Below are 16,710 nucleotides of genomic sequence, written 5' to 3'. Positions count from 1 at the left end.
CTTTCATATGCTCTTCATCGTCTGAGTAATTTGCACTCTTTATGTAAACAACATGCTTTGGAATGCACATTAATCTCCACCAGACATAACCTGTTTTTCTCTCCTGCAACTCGCGTGTTGCTTTAGAGCAGTGTCTCTCAAACTTTACGGTGTGCACGCCCCCCTGTGTAGAGTGAATCATTTTGTGCCCCCCCCCAAGAAAGTTCATGGCATAAAACAATTTCTTAGAATTCAAAAACATATTAAATGACACAATGTAGTGCTGTTGCTCAGTAGTCTTATTTTTCTGAGGTTTAATTATACAGAAATGATGCTAAATTATAAAATGTCATAAAACTGTGCTCCTCCCTGGCACCATCTTACGCCCCCCAGTTTAAGAAACCACTGTTTTAGAGTCATCTGCTCAGAACAGCAGCACACTGAAAGAAAATAAATATTTCTTTCGAAGTTTCCTCAGCCCATCTTCCCCCAAATTCTCTCTTTTTCTTAAATTCTCTCTTTCTCTCTCTGTTCCTCTCTCTCTCTCCTTTTCTCTACTTCCTCCCTTCTTTCTTTACTCTCTCAGTCCCTTTTTCTCCTCTCTCGCTCCCTCTCCTTTTCTCCCTCTTTCGGTCTCTCCCTCCACTACCTCTTTGTCAACTCTTTGGGTGGATTCCCAGTTGACTGTGTTTGTCATGGTAACAGGCAGCAAGGCAACAAGCCCAGCCGCTTGCACTTCCTGAGTGAGTGAAGCTGACTGACAGATCTGCGTCTGCGCAGACTGTATGTATGTGCAGACAGGGCTAGCGTGCATGAGGCTGTCAGCTTGGATTAGATTCAAGCACACTGCAACGCTGCCTAACGCTACCGGGCTTTACTTTATGCTAATGGTGGGGGGGCCTCAGGAACGGTCTTCTGTTTCTCTCCATCCTCTTTATTTGACTCACTCATCGCCTGTCTATATCGCCCTTTTCCCCTCATGGGCCAAAGAGAAGACTGTTTTATTCTTTTACATGCTAAACGTAATTAGTTAATCAATTCCAAACAATTACAATGGATATAATTAATAAACTCCTGCTGTCCTTGTATGACCTACTAAAATTTGACCCTCGACCACAAAAGCATAAGGGTCAATTTTTTTTATTGATGTTAATACATCATCTGAAAGCTGAATACAAAAGCTTCCCATTGATTTATGGTTTGTTATAGTTAGGACACTATTTGAAAAAAATTGCCTTTAAAGTTGTCCAAATTAAGTTCTTAACAACACATATTACAAATGATAAATATATTTACAGTAGGAAATTTACAAAATATCTTCATGAAACATGAGCTTTAATTAATATCCTAATATTAAGTAAAGATATTGTGACGGAGGAGAACTAGCCCTCCCCGCTGGGTAATCATTACTGGCAACCACACACACACACATACACACATCGCATTCACTTACCTCTCATAATCCATCCCGTTTCCCCGGCTGTCGAAGCTGTGAGTGCACGCACACTCTGATGGCACATGGACATGTTTTCACACCACTCTTCCCCTCTGTTAGCATCCAAAACTTGGACCCTTCATACACATACATTGTCTTTGCACCCACGCTGTTTTGTTTGTTTGTTTTGGTTAGCTGCCTTCGGACTGACACGCTGTGCCGGCAAACCTGAGCGATCGAGCGGCGCGCGCTTATGACGTCATCAAAGTGCGCCGCGCCGGCGCAGTACACCCGAAGGTTGGCGAGTCCATTTATTTTGTTAAAAGGGGTATTGTTATTTTTTGTATGTTAATGTTAAGTGTTTATTGCGTTTGATTTATGTATTAATATGTGTATTTAGCTTTTAAAAGATAAATGTTATTGTTATGTTTAAATGAAGATGTGTATTTAAAATCCTTGAAGATGAAGGAGGGTTTTAATTAATTTATACTTACCTGTGAATTAAGCTCCCGATTTAGGGGAGGAGTCTGGCCTATAAAGAGAGAGGCCAGACTCATCCAAAGCACTTGTTTACCAAGTCGACCAAAGTGAGTGGAAGTGGAGAAAAGTTATTTGATATATTGTTGATATTTGCTTGTGTATACGTTTTCATCATTATTTTGCCTTTTTGTTTATTTATTTGGTATTTTGTTTTTTTGTCTGCACTTGTAAATATAAATATAGCACTTTTGGTTATCTTCTCATACACTGTAAATAAACTTCACCTTGTACGAAAGTACTCTTACGGTTTGGGCCATCGTTATTGTGGTATTTTGGGACATACCCACGTCTCAAAGCGAACTGGTGGTGTTCGCTTTATCACAGTTGGTGGCAGCGGTGGGATGGCTCCCCGTAAGCATAAAGGCCGGGCACGGTCTAAGGTGAAGGCAGTGGCGGAGGATGTGACCTGGAACGCTGCGGAGTCAGTGGAGGACGAGGGATCGCCTACTGAACGTTCCGGTACATCATCAAGGCGCAACTTACCACAACCTAAGCCCGTCTCACCAGGGTCTAAGGCTAATGATGGGATGGTGACTCTGATGCGCCAGTTCTTGGAGGCACAAGAGCGGAGGGAAGAGCGGCACATGCTGGAGCTTCGAGGTCTGCGGGAGACCATAATGCAGTCTGCACTTCCTGCTCAGTCATCGATGGACATGGGAAGTCTGCGTATGGATCTACCAACCCCGGCAGCACGGAGAGTTACGGGTCATTATGATGCAGATCCTGACGTAGGCTCTCCGAGATTCCCTGCTCCCAATCAGCCGTTACAACGGGCAGAGCCGAAGATACCTGTCTTTCAACAAGGGGAGGACATCGAGAGTTATCTTCGGCGTTTCGAGCGTCTTGCTAAGACATGGAGGTGGCCTCAGGAGGAGTGGAGTTGTCGTTTGGTACCGCTGCTGACAGGGCAGGCGTTGGAGGCGTATCTGGCCATGGACGAGGACCAGGCGGAGCAGTACTCTGAGCTGAGGGAGGCACTTCTGGCTAAGTTTGACGTCTCGGCTGAGACATATCGTCAACGGTTCCGGGCGGCTACAGTTCCTGCTGGTGAGTCGCCCACAGAGTCATATAACCGGCTGAAGAATCTCTTCAATCGTTGGGTGCGGCCGAAGGATCACACAAAGGAGGAGATCGGCGAGATCGTCATCCTCGAGCAGCTGCTCAGGGTTCTGCCCTATGATGCACGCACGTGGGTGAAGGAGCACGAGCCAAGATCAGGCCTGGAGGCGGCGAAGCTGGCACAAAGGTACCTGAATGCTCACCGTGGTGGTCCTCGCACTCAAAACCCCAAAGGTACTGTACGCACTTTCACACAGAGTAATACTGATGCTGTGGCTCAGAGAAGTGGTGTGGAGCATACGAGCACCCAGGGACAACACCCATCATTGGGGAAGGGGTTGATTTGTTTCTATTGCCAGCAGTCAGGTCACAAAGCATCTGTGTGCCCTGCACGAAAGGCAAAATTGACTGGTTATTGTTACGTTCCAAGGGAAGAGGACAATGTACGAGACTCTGTTGGGAACATGAGAAATTGTTGTGATGTGACTATTAATGGACAAACCTTACAGGCACTTGTGGACACTGGGAGTTCTATATCCCTTATTAAACCATGTTATGTTCATAATGTTGATTATCTGATGACAACATCTGTTCAATGTGTTCATGGGGATATTAAGCAGTATCCTCAAGCTGAAGTTACTGTGGGTATTTGTGATCAAATGTTTCTATTGACTGTTGCAATAGTTGACAATTTACCTGCTGACATGATTCTTGGTAGAGATATACCTGTCATATATGATCTGTTACCAACCAAGAATGTGAATGTTTATGAGAATGCCATTGCTAACCTGTCATGTCCTGTGTTGACTAGAGCCCAAGCTAAGGCAGGTCTCCAACCACTGCCAGACTTTGATGATAGTCTGCTGCAGGGTGGAACCAAGGGCCCCAGAAAGTCACGCCAACAACGGCGGTTTCAAAAGTACCTGGGTACACCAGTCGCTGAATCTTCAGTGGAAGGTCTCAGTGTTGATGGCTGGGAGATCCCAGAGAATATTGTTGCTTTGCAAAGGGGTGATGTAACATTAAAACCATTGTTTGAAAAAGTTGAATGTGGGAAAAATGATAATGTGTGCAATGAGAGATATGTGGTGTTGAATGATGTGTTATATTTACAAACTGATGATGTAACACGTTTGATTGTCCCCACATGTTGTCGCCCTATGGTATTACATATTGCACACACAGTCCCCTGGTCCGGTCACCTCGGCCAACAGAAAACACATGCACGCATCTGTTCACGTTTTCACTGGCCCACATTATACACTGATGTACAGACATACTGCAATACATGTGCCATCTGTCAGAAGACCAGTATTGTATCCCAGCGGGGTCGAGCACCCCTGCAACCTCTCCCTGTGATCTCTGGTCCTTTCAGGCGAATAGCGATGGACATCGTAGGCCCTTTGGAAAAGAGCAGCAGTGGAAATCAGTACATCTTGGTGGTCAGCGATTACGCTACAAGGTACCCAGAAGCATTCCCTCTTCGGTCTATTACAACACCGAAGGTCATCCAGGCTCTGGTACAGTTGTTTTCCAGGGTTGGTATTCCAGAGGAGATTCTCACCGACCAAGGGACGAACTTCACATCAAAGCTGATGGGTCAACTGAATCGCCAGCTAGGCATCAAAGCAATCAGAACAACCCCATATCATCCACAAACCGACGGACTGGTCGAAAGATTCAACCAGACTCTGAAGAACATGCTGAGGAAGTTTGTTAACGATACAGGTAAAGACTGGGACAAGTGGCTACCATTTGTTCTGTTCGCTTACAGAGAGGTTCCCCAAGCGTCAACAGGATTCTCGCCCTTTGAACTCTTATACGGCTGGCAGGTGCAAGGACCATTAGACCTTCTGAGGAAAGGATGGGAAGGCACTACAAGTGGAGCTGAGGAGAAAGGGATAGTACAGTACGTACTGGAGATGAGAGATCGGCTTGAGCGATATCGAGAGGAGGCGAAGGAGAACCTAAAAGAGGCACAGAAGAAGCAGAAATTATGGTACGACAAATATGCACGGAAGCGCGAGTTCCTACCTGGACAGAAGGTTCTACTCCTGTTGCCGACATCGGCCAATAAGTTGTTGACCAAGTGGCAAGGACCATACAGTGTGATCCGGAAAATGGGACCGGTGACCTATGAGATACACCATCCAGATAAGGGTAAGACCAAGCAGACATATCACGTCAACCTGCTAAAAGAGTGGAGAGAGCCAGCCGGTAAGGAAGCAGCAGAAACATCATTGATGGTACAAGAGGTGGACTGTGTGGAGGAAGAACCTGCGGAGTCGATAGCCAAGAGAGGAGCGTCTGTGGTGGATCTGAGTCACCTAGAGGACCTCCAGCGTAAAGACCTGCAGTACCTCCTAGATCAGTTCCCTGCTCTCTTCCGCCAGAGGCCTGGGCGGACTGAGTTGGCTCAACATTACATCCATCTGAGCAACCCAACACCATCAAGACAACGGCCTTACCGGGTACCTGAACGGCTTGTGGACCCACTGAAGAAGGAGGTGGAGCTGATGATGGAGCTTGGTGTGATTGAGCCCTCGACTAGTGAATGGTGCAGTCCAGTGGTCATCGTCCCGAAGAAGGATGGAACACTGAGAATCTGTATAGACTTTAGGAGGCTGAATGCACAGTCTCAGTTTGATGCTTACCCGATGCCTCGGATTGATGATCTGCTGGAGAGGATCGGGAAGGCGAAATACATTACAACCTTGGATCTCTGCAAGGGATACTGGCAGGTACCCCTAGACCCAGCATCACGACCGTACACAGCTTTTAGGACACCACTTGGGCTGCACCAATTCACGGTTTTACCATTTGGCCTTCATGGGGCACCAGCGACCTTTCAGAGGCTGATGGACCGAGTGCTACAAGGCTGTGAAGGTTGGTCTGCTGCTTATTTGGATGATGTGGTCATCTACAGCTACTCCTGGGGTGAGCATCTGCAACATTTAAAGAGCACCCTACAGAAGATCCAGAATGCAGGATTGACCCTAAATGTGGACAAGTGTGAGTGGGCAAGGCAGGAAGCAAGATACTTGGGATACCACCTGGGAAATGGACAGCTGCGTCCTCAGGTGGACAAAGTGGAAGCCATAAGGAGGAGCCCCAGACCCACGACGAAGAAGGAGGTGAGGTCTTTCTTGGGACTGATCGGCTGGTACCGAAGATTTGTATCAGACTTCGCCACTCTAGCAGTGCCACTCACAAACCTGCTTGCAAAAGGGATCAAGAATCCAATTCCTTGGACGGAGGACTGCGAAAATGCCTTCGTCAAGTTGAAGGAGAGGATATGTGCTGATCCTGTGCTGCAAAGTCCAGACTTTACCCAGCGATTCCTCGTACAGGTGGATGCCTCGGCGACAGGCCTGGGGGCAGTTCTGTTACAGGGAGCAACAGGAGAAGAAAGGCCTGTCACCTACCTCAGCCGGAAACTGATGCCACGAGAGACACGTTACTCGGCAGTGGAGAAGGAATGCCTCGCCATCAAGTGGGCCCTAGAAAGTCTCCGATATTACCTCTTGGGACGGGAGTTTGACTTGGAGACAGACCACAGGGCATTAACGTGGATACACTCCATGAAGGACCGAAACTCCAGGGTCACAAGATGGTACCTCAGCCTACAGCCCTATAATTTCAAGGTGCGGCATCGTCCTGGAAAGCAGAACGTGGTCGCCGACTACCTGTCTCGGTTCCCGGCCAGTGCGCGGCTTAGAGAGGGGGGGGATAATGTGACGGAGGAGAACTAGCCCTCCCCGCTGGGTAATCATTACTGGCAACCACACACACACACATACACACATCGCATTCACTTACCTCTCATAATCCATCCCGTTTCCCCGGCTGTCGAAGCTGTGAGTGCACGCACACTCTGATGGCACATGGACATGTTTTCACACCACTCTTCCCCTCTGTTAGCATCCAAAACTTGGACCCTTCATACACATACATTGTCTTTGCACCCACGCTGTTTTGTTTGTTTGTTTTGGTTAGCTGCCTTCGGACTGACACGCTGTGCCGGCAAACCTGAGCGATCGAGCGGCGCGCGCTTATGACGTCATCAAAGTGCGCCGCGCCGGCGCAGTACACCCGAAGGTTGGCGAGTCCATTTATTTTGTTAAAAGGGGTATTGTTATTTTTTGTATGTTAATGTTAAGTGTTTATTGCGTTTGATTTATGTATTAATATGTGTATTTAGCTTTTAAAAGATAAATGTTATTGTTATGTTTAAATGAAGATGTGTATTTAAAATCCTTGAAGATGAAGGAGGGTTTTAATTAATTTATACTTACCTGTGAATTAAGCTCCCGATTTAGGGGAGGAGTCTGGCCTATAAAGAGAGAGGCCAGACTCATCCAAAGCACTTGTTTACCAAGTCGACCAAAGTGAGTGGAAGTGGAGAAAAGTTATTTGATATATTGTTGATATTTGCTTGTGTATACGTTTTCATCATTATTTTGCCTTTTTGTTTATTTATTTGGTATTTTGTTTTTTTGTCTGCACTTGTAAATATAAATATAGCACTTTTGGTTATCTTCTCATACACTGTAAATAAACTTCACCTTGTACGAAAGTACTCTTACGGTTTGGGCCATCGTTATTGTGGTATTTTGGGACATACCCACGTCTCAAAGCGAACTGGTGGTGTTCGCTTTATCACAGATATCCTTAATATCCTGATCTTTACTTCCTTAAAATCCTAATTTTGGTTTAAAAAAATTGCTAATCTTGACACATACAATGTATTGTTGGCAATTGCTACAAATATACCCGTATGACTGGTTTTGTGGTCCAGTGTCAAGAATGTTACATTACAGAAGTAAACATGTAAACGGTAAAAATGCCTTTTCATGTTGACTTTAGACATATTAAATGTTTAGATTATAAATTAATCTAATTCATTAATTATTATTAATGTTCCTATAGAGCAGTTGGTGGAGCATTATGGCATCCATTCCAGGGAATATAGATCGTACAGGGAATGTACAGATTAAATGTATACACTGAAAGCTGAAAGCTACTTTGTGGGTGGGCTACCAGACAAGTAAATAAAATTTAGATGCAAATATTTTATGTGACAGAATTTTTTATTAAAGGGGCTTTTCCACATGCGAGTCACACAAAGTACAAACCTTATACTGTAGATTGAGGTCATCTAGATCTAGTTTTCTGCATGTATGTGGTCGTACTTTAGCTTGCTGACAATGTTTTGTGCTTTGGCTATTAGACCATTTACAGAGTAAAACCCACTCAGATAAATGACAAGTTATAATTCAACTCACATCAAGAATTGTAACTACGGGTATACAGTATATGTCCTAAGTGTACAAACATACTTGATGGATATCTTTGGTTGTTGCATCATGTTTCACTGTGTTTTTAAACATCCCTATGTTTGAGCATGTTTAAATGTAATGTGTTTAACTGTCAAAGTTGTTTTCAATCTTTTGTCAGTCACCAAAGTGTATTGGGTGAAATTGTTCTCTATAAAACTCTTTGTTTCTGTTTTCATATCTCCTCAACTCTTCTCTGAGAAGAGCTGTTGTAACTTAAAGCATTAGTCCATTTTCTTAAAAAAAATCCAGATAATTTACTTACCACCATGTCATCCAAACTGTTGATGTCTTTTCGTTGTTCAGTAGAGAATAAATTATGTTTTTTGAGGAAAAAATTCCAGTATTTTTCTCATTTTCATGGACTTTTAATGGACCCTAACACTTAACACTTAACTCAACACTTAACAGTTTTTTTTCAACAAAGTTTCAAAGGACTCCCAAACAAGCATAAGGGTATAGCCAAACGATTGTCAATTTTTGACAAGAACAAATATGCACTTTTAAACCACAACTTCTCATTTATCTCCGGTCCTGTGATGTGCCAGCGCGACCTCACGCATTACGTCATCATGTCAAGAGGTCACGGATGACGTATGCGAAACTACGCCCCAGGTGTTTACAAGTGTGGAGAAAGAGGACCGTTCCGACATTGTTGTATGTCGAATGTCTAATTTATGTCTTGGTGTCAGTTTATTGTTTAAAATGGTCCACAAATGTGCGTTTCATATATGTAACACGTGACCTTTTTACGTCAAATACATGAGGTCACGCTGGCGCTTCACAGGACCGGAGGTAGACGAGAAGTTGTGGTTTAAAAGTGCATATTGTTTATTTTTCTTTTCAAAAATGACAATGGTTTCGCTAGATAAGACCCTTATGCCTTGTTTGGGATCATTTAGAGTCCTTTGAAACTGCAATTTTTAAACTGCATTCAAACTGTTACGTGTTGGGGTCCATTAAAGTCTATTAAAATGAGAAATATCCTGGAATGTTTTCATTAAAAAAAAAATTTATTTTTGACTGAACAAAGAAAGACATCAACATTTTGGATGACAGGGTGGTGAGTAAATTATCTGGATTTTTTTTAAGGGATAGTTCAACCAAAAATAAAAATTCTGTCATCATTTACTCACACTCATGTTGTTACAAATCTGTAACAACAGATATTTTGAGCAATGTTTGTAACCAAATCATTTTTGGGCACCATTGACTTCCATAGTAATTTTTTTCCCACTTCAGAAGTCAGTTGTGCTTCTTTTTCCTGCTTGATTTCAAACTATCCCTTTAATGTACTGTAATGTTGTGGTGGACTGTGTGAACTGGTAATAATCTCTAGTATCTTAAACCAAGTGTTTCAGTATCTTGATAGCTCTGCTGGTTAACTGAAACTGAACACAGGTCTGTCATACACACCTTCTCTCCATCCCCTTTTCCACCAAACGCTCTTGTCTTCCTGCATTTAGCATGTGTTTAGGCAAGGAATGATCAGGGCTTTGCGCTTGCGTGACACATTCTTACCGTGAGCACTTACTGAAACTCTGACACACGCCCTCCGTGCTGCAGCGCAGGTTCAGGAAGGAGTAGTCAGAGCTGAATTACTGTAAACGCTACTGCGGTAGCTGCTTAGATCTTTCCAACTGCAAACGACTCTAGTGTTAATTTTTGTGCTTGTTAAAGAGATTTTTGTTTTATGTGTGCTGCTTAAAATTGCCGATCTTGTGTACACACAGATCTCAGTGAGCACACACAGCCATTCCTATATTGTAACCTGATCTGTTTGGCACAGTTGTAACGTGAGGCATTGTGGGTTTATTCCTGTCACCGTCGACTGACTGTACTGACTCTCACCCCAGTGGCGGCACCAAATGCTAATATGATGACAGCTTCCAGGGCGATGTCATGGCAACAATGCGAGAAGCCACAAATCTGTTAATTAAAGCGCTTTCTGTTTTTTAACCAAGTCAACTTGTTCATTGGGTTAAACCAAGTGTTGTTGCACTGCAAAAAATGACTTTTTTACAGAGTATTTTTGTCTTGTTTTAGTACAAATATCTAAAAATTCTTAAATCGAGAGCAAAATGACCCAAGAAAATAAGTCTAGATTTTAGACAAAAAAAAAAATATATATATATATACAATTTTTGTGAATTTTTGCATAAAACATGCAAAAAATATGACAATGGGGTAAGTACATTTTCTTACATTTTTCTTGAATAAGAAAAAAGTTTAAAAGATTTTTTTTTATGAGAAATTTCTTAGTTCATTTTGCTCATCAAGAAAATGCATACTGATTTAAGAATTAATTTGTACTAAAAACAAGACAAAAATACTCTGTTGGACGGTTTGGGAGGCTTATTCTGTTTGTTATGTATTTGTTTTTTATGCTTGCTTATGTTACGTTTTAAAACAATGTGACACAGATGGTTATCAGATGGTTAAACACTAATTCCCCACCACAGAAGTTCTTGTGAAATTTTATGTTGTGAATCATAAAAATGTTTGTTTTGATGTTTTGTTGGTTGGTTATCTGATCATTTAACACATCAGTTTCTAGGTGTCAGTATGTTTGATAAACATCTTAACATTTAGAAATTGTTTGCATTAGCTTTTTTCTACACAACGTTATTTAGATTATTTAGAAATGGTGTGATTCATCAAATAATTAAACAGGAATTAGTCATGAAAGTAATGAGTAGCTTTGTGGTTAACTCACTATCTCTCTTATCCCTCTCGTTCTCTCTCTCTCTATTCTTTAAGCAGATATATGTTGGGTAAAGGGGCAAAGCGGAAACTAGACGAGGATGAAGACGGGTTGGAAGGCAAAGCGTTGGCGGCAGGAGCCGGAGTGACCCCCGATGGGCTCTCCAAGGTCTCCTACACCCTACAGCGGCAGACCATCTTCAACATGTCCCTGATGAAGCTGTACAACCACCGTGCACTCACCGAGCCCAGCCTGGAGAAACGTGTACTCATCAACAACATGCTGAGGCGCATCCAAGATGAACTAAAGCAGGAGGGTAACCTGCGACCGCTATTCTTTACCCCTTCTCCTCCTCCTGACGACCCCGTGGATGAAGGTTTCCGTGAGCCGCAACCTGCTTTCAGCGTCCTGTCAATGGTGGCTACGCCGTCGTCCACACAATCGCCGGCACCGTCCTCTCCGGTCCTCACGCCCCCTTCGCCAGACCTGTCAAACCAGACTCCCCTAGAAGTCTGTCTAACACCTGCCTCGCTTTTAGAAGAGGACAGTGTGACGCTTTGCACATCTCCATCTCCACTAGCTCCCTCTCCTCCTCAGCCAAGCCTGCCAAGACTTCCTTCCCCAGCAGCAAGAGACAGTTTCTCTTCAGCCTTGGATGAGATCGAGGAACTCTGTCCACCTCCCTTACCTTCAGCTACGACAGCGCCCGGTGCTACCAGTCCCCCTATCCTCACAGTTGCCCTCCACATGCCGATGTTGCCCACAACTTTAAACTCAGGGGCCTTAGACTCCAAAGACTGCAGTAAGCCCTGTAGCCCAAAGTTTGAAGGGCCGGTCACGCTGCCTGAAGAGCGCTCGACGATCCCCAGTCCACCCGAGACACTTCCTCCTAACAGCCTGGACATGAGCACCTCGCTCTCTTCCTCATCCTCGGGCTTTCTAACAGACCTGGCCCTGGACGACATACTGTTTGCAGATATAGACACCTCCATGTACGACTTTGACCCTTGCACCTCTTCCTCAGGTGCCGCTTCTTCTAAACTGGCGCCCATGGTGACGGCGGACGAACTTCTCAAGAGTTTTTCACCCTATAGTGGTTCACCTCCTGCGGTCACATCAAACCAGCCTTTCAAAATGGACCTCACTGAACTGGACCATATTATGGAGGTGCTTGTGGGATCGTGAGCGAATTGGAGGAAATGCAAAACCAATCAAAGATTTTTTTAAATACTGAGAAAGAAACTGAAGAATCCCTTTGTGTTTTTGTACAGGTTTTTTGTTTTTAATGACAAGGAAATTGTCGGTTTTAATGGTGATGTTGCCCAGTACTATTTCTCAACACTGTGCATGCACTGTGCTTGCCTTTTCTAAAACTGAACATGAAGTAATCTATGGAACACACTTTGGCTTCTGGCAGATCTTAGTGCCTTCATTTACGACCACTTGGTAAAATCTTTTTCATACTTTCTAAACTAGACAGATTGTCAGAAGGACTTGCATTTCCATTTTCCCTTTTCAGAATAACAGGTGCAAAAATGTGCAGCCGCAGGCCTATTTATGTTCTTTCATTTTCACACAATGATTTAAAAAAAAAAGGAACTTATCTTGTGTTCATATTTGTCAGAGCTATTTAACGCCTAATGACATTTTAGTAATATTTAAGTGGTCTGGTAATTTGTGGTCATTCATTCATGTTTTTAGTCTGCTTCTATTTTAATGTCCCTCTACTTTCCTCGAGTGAAACGTATACAATGCTTTTCCGTTACCGGGTTGTTCACATGAATGTCTGGAGTGGTCAGATATTTATTTACAGTCAACCAAACCTTTTGCGATCTGCCTCGCGTGTTTACATCGTACCTGGCAATAAGTGAAATTTTTTTTTCTGATGCACATGATACATTTCTTTAAGCTGGAAATTATCAAGCCAATGCTAAAACCCCTTTATGCTTCAAAATAATGTATGCAATCGATCAGCAATGAGCAAACTGTCAACTCAGTCAGTCACTCATTTCCTTGTTATGTGAGTCAAAGCATCACTATGACTTCCCTTTTTTGGCTTTAGTTGAGGCATTATATCATTACTCTGAAACAGTGGCTTTTTCTGGAATAGTGCTACACTAAAGCTCAGCGAGAGGGTCTGTGCATGTCTGTTCATGCAGAAAAAGAAAAAAACTCCAGACGCGCAAGTCCGTGGTTGCTATTTTCTCCATCCATCATCTTCTGTTTGCCAAACGTTTCCTTCGTATGCCTTTCACCAGTGCAACGGTACATTGCTGTTAACATATTAATGCATGCAGGATTATAGCTCATAATTGTACAGATGTATGATTGTGTATGGTTTGGTCTTATTTTATCTTATTTATACTATTGTTGGAGTTTAAATTAATATTATTTGTCGGATTCTCTCTCTGTTGTCCTGCTGGGTTTTCTGTTAGTATTGTTAGGCCAGTAGAAATGGTCACATTTAGGTGGAGCTCAGTGTTCACAAACTGCATTTGTTCATTAGCAGTAAGCTAGCTTTTTTTTGAAGGCATTAGAGATGGTTTCAGATGGTCCCACAATTGTTAAAGAGTGTTCTGCATTTATGTGCAATAGAAAGAAACCACTGAATTCAGTCAGGTTGGTTGTAATCCTCGATTACTTTTTTGTGCGCTTCACGTGTTTGTGTCAAAAGGAGAGAGGGACCATTTATCATATCAGTTTTGCAAAGCTGCACTGCACTAATGCTTATTAAAACATTGGATATGCATACTGAAACAATTCAAGTTAATGCCTAATATGTTTTCAGTACATGTGTAATTCATTCAGGTGTGACTATTAAAGATCTGACATTTGAGCTTCAGGTCAGGGAGGCTTTTGTTAAGGAATCAGTTTGGATTTGTTACAACCCAGAGTTCAAAAGAGAGATCGTCTGAGAACGTTAAACATACGAGAGCTGAGCGGACAATACTATGGAATCAAAACTATGATTAATATAACTTGGATTTGGAGTGATCGATTTTATTTTAAGTTATTTATTTTTTGCTTCCTGTGTAAATATATTTATTTTAATGTTAACCTAACATGCAGATTGTAATTTGTACAGAATTTGAGATAGGAATGTATTATGCTTGCGGGAATGTATCACTGCTTATTAATTTGGGGTGGAAGCCATTTTTTCATCTTGTTTTAATAATGCATTCTTTTGTGTCTGTTTAGTTTCTTGTATTATAATTTGGGGTGGTGTTTGTGCTCATCTCTAGGTCAACACTCATTGCCCCTATTTAATTATGAGTATTTAATGTTTTATGTATTTCAGAGCGCGTGCAAGGGAAAGGTTTGTGAAGCAATACTTTATTCTCTACAAACTTCAGAATTTCAATCTTCCAAAGCCTATTTCTGGGAAAATCTTTTGATAAGCCTCAATGCCAAATGTATAAAGAAAGCAGCATGAATTCTGATGTTGGTGGTTGTGTATCTCACTGTCTTCATTCGGTATTTCAATCTTCGTCCAGTGGTTCGTGCCACACATCTGTGAAAGTCCAAGAGAGGTGGTTTCAGGATAGTGACCACTGGGAGTGTGTGTGTGTGTGTGCGTGCGTGCGTGCGTGAGAGAGACAAAATGTGTGTTGTGAGTGGTCTGCTCATTAAGAGAGGCTGTTTCTTCAGGCCTTGGACTGTGCCTTTTTCTATGCAATATTACATATTCATTTTGAGAAAAATAACCCATCAACTGATGATCACTGTATTTGCATCAAAATATGGACTGTAGAATATATATAAAATATGGACACGTGTCTATAAATTTGAAACAGTCTTACTTTTCTAGTTTTATATCATACAATAAACAGATTTGAAAAAAAACATTTATTCTGTGTTTTTCTCTTTTGACACCATCCATGCACGTTTACCATAAATGTAAAGCATTTCTTTAAAACATGACATACGTTTTTTTTTTCTGACCGGGAGTTTCAGAATCATCAGATTTTTCTCTCCTCACACACAGCTGCTCTGCATGAAACAGCGGACATTTCTTTGCATCAACAGTTGCCTCCATTTCGCACCCATGACTCATGGACTGGTAGCAAGAATCTATTTACAGTATTGGGGCCGCACAGCTGTGTTGCATGGACGGCTTAAGCATGTGCCAGTGTGTGTACTAAAATGAGGAGGCCGGCTCAGAGCATGGCCAAACTGATCTCAGGACAGTTTCTCCTCTGTGGTTTGTGTTGCTCTGTGAGAGTAGTGAATCAGTATGCCTTATGTAGATATCACAATGACTAGCTTAAATGTTTTCTCTTGTTTAGCTTTTCCTGTATATATAATATATCAGGTTGGTTTTCATCATTGCATCAACTCTTTAAGCCTATCTGAACTATCAGGAAGGGCTTATTCTAACTTTATAGTCCTTCAAAAGTCTATCTTTCTTAATAAGTTTCATGTTTCGTGTGCAGATGCCAAAGAAAGATTTGTGTCTCACACTGCATTGTTTCCAGTAAGCACTTATAAAGCTGACTAATTTCTGTAGTTAGTATGTAGTATTGTTTTCTCTAAATATTCATTATGGTACAGGTTTAGTTTAGTCAATATGAAGAAATGGGTCAAACTGGACAAAATAATGTTTGCATGGTTTTATAACTGCAGCTAACTTTGCACTACAAGAAGATAGCTTTAAAGGTGCATTAAGCGATTTTACTAAACTTTATTCAGACACATTTACTTTTTAATGCAAATTTATGCACAAATTGTGCACAATTTGTCAGTATGTAATATTTTATTAAGAGGATATTTCTTCTCATCTTTAATCATTTAGATCTTTTAAATTTTATTATGCAATGTCCAATTTTCAATATAGTACGATCTTGCATTTTTAAAAGCCTCATGTTGTTAAACCTTTTTTCTGTTGAACACAAAAGATGATATTTTAATAAATGATGGTAAGCACACAGAATGTACCCATTGACTTCCATTGTAGGAATAACAAATACTATGGCAGTCAATGGGTACAGTCTACTGTGTATATACCATAATTTATCAAAATATCTTCTTTTGTGTTCAACAGAATAAAGAAACTCATACAGATTTAGAACAACATTAGGATGACTAAATAATAAAATCATTTTTATTTTTGGATTAACTATCCCTCAAAATAAGTAAGATTAAAAAGTGAGAAAAGTTGTTTGTGAACTACACCAGGGGTCTTCAACTTGTGGTAGTTTGCACAGGGTCTGTGAGGTGCCCACCGAAGCACATATTAATAGTCTCAATTGTAATATTTATTTATTACATATTTTTTATATAAGTTTGGTTGGTTTATGTATGTTAACATTTTAAACAATAATAAAACATATCAACAAGTCAAATAAAATAAAATAAAGTTTTGAGTAAACTATATAAAAAGTAGCCCTCCAGATTGTTTTATCCATTGTGGTAGCCCTTGCTCACAAAAAGGTTGGAGACCCCTGCTATAGACAATATATTTTCACTTTAGTCTTTTATTAGCTCTTTCTTTATCATAAGATGTGAGTTTATATATATTATTGTAGTGGGGGCGTATTCTTTTGTGCCAATAGTAAGAAGTCAAGGCCAAAAATACACCATTGTGACTTTCTGCTTTGCTGTTATTTGTGACCCATTTGACACACCTGTCCAAAAGGCCATGCTGGTGTTCCCCTCCC

At 41.7% G+C, this 16,710-nt stretch overlaps 1 protein-coding gene across 5 annotated transcripts in view; it reads left to right on the top strand.

Annotated features, from left to right (window-relative positions):
• sertad2b (SERTA domain containing 2b) overlaps positions 1–14,895 on the top strand; it is a 39,892-nt gene extending 24,997 nt beyond the window's left edge. For 3 of the 5 annotated variants that reach the window (XM_065296782.2, XM_065296780.2, XM_065296783.2), the window contains exon 2: positions 11,110–14,895. In XM_065296782.2, the coding sequence (XP_065152854.1) occupies positions 11,117–12,238 (1,122 nt within the window). In that variant the 5' untranslated portion in view covers positions 11,110–11,116 and the 3' untranslated portion in view covers positions 12,239–14,895. The remainder of the gene's footprint in view (positions 1–11,109) is intronic. The other 2 variants (XM_065296781.2, XM_065296779.2) reach the window with 1 other exon arrangement.
• The last annotated feature ends 1,815 nt before the right edge of the window (positions 14,896–16,710 follow it).

The sequence above is a fragment of the Paramisgurnus dabryanus genome, chromosome 20, assembly GCF_030506205.2.
Source record: "Paramisgurnus dabryanus chromosome 20, PD_genome_1.1, whole genome shotgun sequence".
Taxonomy (NCBI): domain Eukaryota; kingdom Metazoa; phylum Chordata; class Actinopteri; order Cypriniformes; family Cobitidae; genus Paramisgurnus; species Paramisgurnus dabryanus.
Note: the sequence above shows the minus strand (reverse complement) of the source record. Positions and strands in the feature narration are given on the sequence as shown.